The sequence below is a fragment of the Quercus lobata genome, chromosome 4 (genome assembly GCF_001633185.2).
Source record: "Quercus lobata isolate SW786 chromosome 4, ValleyOak3.0 Primary Assembly, whole genome shotgun sequence".
NCBI classification, from domain to species: domain Eukaryota; kingdom Viridiplantae; phylum Streptophyta; class Magnoliopsida; order Fagales; family Fagaceae; genus Quercus; species Quercus lobata.
The window spans coordinates 80,596,329-80,603,133 of record NC_044907.1 but is presented as its reverse complement, the minus strand read 5'-3'; the positions used below and the strand labels follow the sequence as shown (position 1 = coordinate 80,603,133).

Below are 6,805 nucleotides of genomic sequence, written 5' to 3'. Positions count from 1 at the left end.
TCGGGAAGGCCCTACACATGATCTCGTCTGGTACCCCTTGAAGGTGCATCAGGGTCTTAAAGGTCTCTAGGTGATCGAGGGGATCCTTGACCCCATCGTAGCTTTTAATCTAGGGCATGCGAAATTTTTGTGGCAGGGGGAAAGAGTTGACGGAGGTAGTGAATGGTGAGTCGGTTCTATTTACTAGGTCATCAAGATCATTGGACACTCGTCCCTTAAGGGCATTTATCATGACCTCCATCTGTTCCTTCATCGCCTGCATCTTTGTGACAATAGGTGGAGGGGCCGAATCCATGAGAGATGGAAGGCTCATGTTTTGCCGCTCTAGTCTGCTTGGGGCGTTACTGCCCTCTGGCTTCTCTTGGTCTCTTCGTTCGGCACTGTTACCTTCTTGGTTTTCCTTCTGAACGTTGTGTCCTGTGTCCCTTTGGCGTAGCTGCTCCTCCAGATCATGGTTTTGTTTTGAAAGACATTCTACTGCTACCATGAGAGTTTGTACTTGCCTCTCTAATGTAGTAGATCTTGCCGGCTCCTCTCCTTGAACATTGTTAGTGGTAGCCATCGAGCGAGTGAGTACCATGCAACTCTTATGTCCGAGAAGCGATTAGTCTGGCTAAATGGTCTTTCCCACAGACGGCGCCAATTGATGAAGTCGTGAAAATCACCAGTGAGCTACACAATACTCGCACGCTTGAAATAGCGACCTGGAAGAAGAGAGAAGTGACCTAACAGAGAGCACTGGTGTGGTGTCGACCAAATACCTTCTGAAAGTCAAGTTAGAACTATTCTCAACTCTATAGTGCTAGAGAGGGGTGAATTATGCGTACCTTGATTTGTGAGGGTATTGCTGTAGAAGGTTGACCTCTCTTCCTTGGTGTAAAAGTTTTTTCCTTATAGGAATCCCTTTGAATAATCACAAACGTGATGGACAAGACTTTTCCTTTTACAGAAGGTCTTCATTAAGTGCGCATCTTCCGAAGTTCTTTTTGTGCTAGGATTCCTCTTTCCTTTAGGATTCTACGATGATTCAGGCGTGTGTAGCAAGTATTTCATGTTAGGGTTTCCGCCTGTGCCTTGGGCTTACCCACTGTCGGCCCATGGGCTGGGATCCGTTAGGCCTAACTTAATGAAGGTCCGTCATTCCAAATTTTACCCCTTCATTAGTAATTATATTATACAATAATTCGGAAGTAAAATAATTTTAATGATGGACAGGTTTGCGTTATTTATGTCATAAGCATAAGGAAAACAGTTTAAAAAACCAATCGCACACTTTGACATTACTTGTGTATTTGTTTTTTTTTTTTTAATATATACAGACATTACTTGTGTATTTGTTAAATCGCTTATATGTAATCCAATAACTGATTGTAACTGATTGTTATGTATTTATATTGTGTTGAAGTGCGTGGTCTTAGATTTTAACAAAAAAGGCAATGATAGAAGTTCTTATCCACTACAGTCCAACATGAAAAAAAAAAAAACAAAAAAACCCACCCATCCAAAGCCGCCCGCCGCAATATAGATGACCGTTATACCGATTCCCTAAACTCGTCCAATTACAACGCACTTTTATGACATGTTCCCGACCTGGCCCCAACGTGCAAAGCAGTCGTTTGGAGGAGTCTTTCCCAACTTCATCCCACGTAACACCCTCGAAGGCCACCCAATTACTCACTCACCAGATAGAAACAATAACTATAACCACATATTATTTATGTATTATATTATTAACATGACATTAAACATATTCATTCGACATCAGTTTATGATAATTTTATAACAAAACTTTTGTTTACCGGTGCCATTGCCTTTTGTTAAGGAGGAATTTAAGTGACTCATTTACTTTTTCTCTCAAAAAAAAAAAAAAAAAAAGAGTGACTCATTTACTACTGCACCAAAAAAAGCTAATAAATTATGAGTAATTCTTGGGTACTTATGGAGCACGAAAAATTGTGCTCATTACTCTAACATTCATAATGAAGTTTACTCATTAATTAAATTTATAGTAAGATCCACCATGAATGTAAGAGGAGAACATGATTTCTCCGTACTCCTCGAAAATATTTAAGAATTTTCCATAAATTCCAATAAAATACTTAACGAGTCAACCTTAACCACTATATTCAGAAGTTCGTTAATCGAACCCTTATAGTAACATATTTGTGGTTGACAACAGTGGCGGTTTTAGAATTTTTCGCTAGGGAGTCAATAGTGTTAGAGTTAGGAATTTGTTGTGGGTAGTAAAAAATAAATTAATTAATTAATTAATTTTTTTTTGTATAGCTTAAAAATCGGTAAGACAACAACCAGTGAATACATAAATAAATAAAATTTAATAAATAATCATACATTTTTGTCAAATTAATAATAATTTATTATATTTAAATGTAATATCAATTAAATAAAAATATATGACAAAAGAAGAATAATAGCACATCTAGGAGTAGGATTAGGAGTAAACATGGAAATAGAGGAACATATTTGCAAGGGAGTCAATACTGTACCAAAAGCTATACCGGTTTGGCCAGCAGTACAATATATTTCAGATACCGATCAATACCGATGTACCGTTTCAGGTTTACTGCTATTTAATATATTTAATATATATATATATATATACACACACACACACAAAATCTCTATTTACCATAAAACATTAATTCAATTGTTCATTGCATATAAAGAAAAAAAATACACAATATAAAAAACAAAAACATAATTATTCATTACACAAACAAAACTAAAAAGTTACTACTTAAAATAAAAAAATAAAAATAAAAAAAAATAAAAAAAAAAACAAAAAATAAAAAACTATAAGGTTCTATTGATGTGATGCAATTAATGCATCACATAACGTGCGGCTCAAAACTGAAAAGAAGGTAAAAGGCTGAACCATTCAGCCCATCTTTTATTAAAAAAATATAAGTTTTCAACATTTCCCAGGCTAGTCATGTGTAAAAGGGCTTAAGAAATTTCAAATAAGATACAAAACAAAGAAAGAGATACCACATAGCAATGTTCATTGTTTAGCAAAAAAAAGAGAAGAAATCATGGCAATGGAGAAGGACAACAGATGAGAAGAAGAAAAAAAAAAAAAAAAAGGAAGAAGAAGATCTAATCGGGGATGTCAATGTGGTGGCAACTTGCTGCACTGGGGTTTGTTCAAATCATGCATTTTTTCTATTTTTCATTTCAGTTTTTGTACTGGCCGAATTTCTCTTTTCTGGCCGAAACGTCCGGTATACTTTGGTACGGCCGGTATTGTCCGGTATAGGCCGGTATCTTGAGCAGTACATTTTGAAGGTGTTTCGGTACCGGTTCATCGACCAGTACAAAGAATTCCGGCTGTACCGGCCGGTACAGTACGGTATCAACTTCCTTGCATATTTGTTTATATATTTCTTTCTTTTTTGATAGATTAATGAATTGAACAGGACATAATATATATAGTTTATTAATATTCTTTTCACTGTTATTTTCTCGGGAATAATGGCTAAATAATCTTAATTTTAAGAGAAATACTGTCTACAACACTTTCACAACAATTTCTTAGTGGTAGGTTATAATTGGTTGTTATGTTTTGGCAAAAAAGTAATTTAAGTTATAAATCCAAATTATTACTAATAACAATTTGTCACCTATGATTTGCTGTTAAAGTATTGTGAAGATGTTGTGAACAAAAGCACTTCTCTAATTTTAAATAACCTTAATTTGGAAAATAGGATTATATTGCTATATAATTTTAAAACTAAGGCTATTTAGTCATTTTTGCCTTATTTTCTCCCTACAATAATATGCGGGATTTTACCCTAGACAGACGTCGAACCTGGGCTCAGCCCATGGGAAAGTGGGGAACATGCAGACATCTTGGCCATTTCAAAAGATATTTGAAGTTTTATTCATCTTTTCAATAGTCAAGTAAAAGTTGAGAGAATATGAGATGGGATTGCAGGAACCAAATGCTACAAGAGAAGAGGATCATTGGAAGATCCATTTGTTAAAAGAACAGTAAAGAAAAAGGGAGATGAAGAGGAAAAAAAACAAACAAAGAGACAAAATGGTAGACGAATAAAAATACTAGTCTGAATTCAGAAATTCCATAATTTTCAAAGTCTTTGGAAGATCCAAATCTGTTAACAAAGTCGGTGAAACTTTAATATAATTTAAAGTTAGTGGAACACTGAAACTTGAAAAGAAATTTTTTTTTTTTTTTTAATACAAGATAAAATTTCTATTCTAACATAATTTAAGTGTATATGTGTGTGAAACTTCCTCCTGGAGACTTGAACCCTAACCCTTGCCCCCCACCGCATAAGTATTTATATTTGTGGAGTGACCATTGCACCAAGGGTGTGCGATGGTAAAATTTGAACAAAAATTTTTTTTAATACAAAATAAAATTTCTACTTTAGTCTAATTTAAGTCAGGGACGGACCTACAGTAGGGCAGGAGGGGCCATCCCCCCCCCCCCCCCCAAAAAAAAAAAAAAAAAGCTAATATACTAAATTTTCGTCCTAATAGCCCCCCCCCCCAATTAAAAAAAAAACACTGGCATGAATAAATCTGAAAAAATCACCGACAAATTCTCATAAAAATAAAAAATAAATAACCGACAAAATAAAAAATAAATATGGAATGAAATCTGAAAACCTAAATTACAATTCTCAAATTTTTACCCTAACCTCACTCTTCCTCCACTCAACCTCATCAAGTATCAACGCCTCCTCCAGGCTCCATCACTGCTGCTAAGTGCTGCTGCTGTTCTTTTCCTCAGATCAGATCCGGGCTGTTGGTCTATTACTGCTGCTGCTCCTCCTTAGATGCTTGATCACAGTCACACACGGTAAATCTAAGAAATTTCTCTCCTCTCTCAAGTTTAGATTTTTGTTTTTTTGTCTTGCCGGGTTAGCGCCCTCTGCGTTTTTTGATGAACTGTGTTGACTGTATTTCAGTATTTGTGAATTGTGGCTTACTGGCTTTTATTGGACTGGTGTGTTTACTGTGTTGTGTCTTGTTATCATGTCTGTGTGGACCGTAGACTTAGTTGGTGACTTGGTGTTTGTGGCTTTGGATTGAGACTTAAGTATTGACTAATGTGTAAAGTGTAATTGTTTATTTGTTTGTTGCTTTTTACTTTTTTGATTGTGTGGACGTAGGACCAATTTCAAACTTTGTTTGTAACTTTTTTTTTTTTTTTGGTTTTAACTATAAAGAAATAAAGTGGGACCAAGATACAGTGGAATGTGAGTATGTGATAGTGAATGTCTTATTTGTGAGAGCAGTATTTGGTAGTATTTTTTTTTGTCACTTGTGAGTCTGTGAAGATTAGTTTTTGGTAAGTCATAAGTGACTTTTTTGTGAGACCAATCACCAATTGATCAAGTCTTTGGTCAATTGTTTTGGTTTTATCAAAAATTATCTTTGTTACTTTGTGTGATGTGGCTAATATAGTAATATTATATGTATATATATGATAATATGAACTTATGAACTTTGTTTTTATCACTTTATGTGACGTGGCTAATATTAGTAATATATATAAACTTGTGCTTATCTATTTGTGATTATTTTGGTTTTAGATTTTTTTTTTTTTTTTTTTTGGTTGAGAAGTTCCTTTTTTTTAGTTGGTGTATAGAACTACGAATTATGGAAATAATGAGAAACTTTTTTTTTTTTTTTTAATTTGTAGATCATGAGTAAGTCCACTACAATATTAAATTTTTTCAAAAGAAAAAATCTAAATAATTCCGAAGTCATAGCTGATGATGCAAGATTGCCAACCCCTAGCGTTGAATCCGTTGATGTCCCAGTTTCTGAAAATCTCCAAACTGAAGTTCCAAATGTCACCATTGACGAAAGTACAGGTTTTGTGCGTGATCCTGGAATGCGTAAGCAAATATGGGAATATGATGCTAATGAACGAGATGAAATTCGAAGAGTTTACATTAATCTTGGTCCATACCAACCTAAACTAGAAGAGTACAAGAAAACTAAATTTGGAAGGCATTCTCGTAAATTTAAACATTCATGGTTTGCAATTGAGGAATTTAGTCCATGGCTTGAATATTCACCTAGTAAAGATGCTGCTTTTTGTCTACTGTGCTTTCTCTTTGACAAGCCAACTGGGAATTCTAGGAGTCATGTATTCACTAAAGATGGATTTCGGAATTGGAAGAAAGTTAATGATGGAAATAATTGTTCCTTTTTGAATCATATGGGGAAAGAACCTAACTCTTTTCATAGAGCTTCCGAGCAAGCGATGACAGATTTGATGAACCAGTCTCAACACATACAAAAGGTACTTGAAAATTTCAATTCTGATCAAATTGCAAGCAATCGATTGCGGTTAAAGGCCTCAATTGATGTTGTCAAAGTGCTTGCATTTCAAGGACTTGCTTTTAGAGGACGAGATGAAAGTTCTGATTCAATTAATCGTGGGAATTTTCTTGAAATATTGGATTTGGTGGTATCATATAATGAATATGTTGCAGAAGCGATAGAGAAAGCTCCCAAAAATGCCTCTTACAAATCACCCAAAATCCAAAAGGAAATTTTACATGTATTTTCAAACAAGGTGAAGAAGGCAATTCATGAAGAAATTGGTGATGCAAAGTTTTGCCTAATTGTTGATGAAGCTCGTGATGAGTCAATGAAGGAGCAAATGGCTATTGTTATAAGATTTGTAGACAAAGATGGTTTTGTTTGAGAACGTTTTTTTGGGGTGGTTCATGTCCCCGATACTACGGCATTAACCCTAAAAGATGAAATATATTCTATCTTGTCACATCATAGTCTAGATATT

The 6,805-nt window shown here is 34.7% G+C and overlaps 1 protein-coding gene across 1 annotated transcript; it reads left to right on the top strand.

The window, feature by feature from the left end:
- Positions 1-5,695: 5,695 nt before the first annotated feature.
- LOC115985903 (zinc finger MYM-type protein 1-like) lies at positions 5,696-6,709 on the top strand. Its single transcript, XM_031108793.1, has one exon. It carries the CDS (start codon positions 5,696-5,698, stop codon positions 6,707-6,709), a length of 1,014 nt encoding a protein of 337 aa, XP_030964653.1.
- The last annotated feature ends 96 nt before the right edge of the window (positions 6,710-6,805 follow it).

Bases quoted from the DNA above. Each gene is read 5' to 3' on its own strand.
- LOC115985903 (XM_031108793.1), top strand. From the start codon at position 5,696: ATGAGTAAGTCCACTACAATATTAAATTTTTTCAAAAGAAAAAATCTA.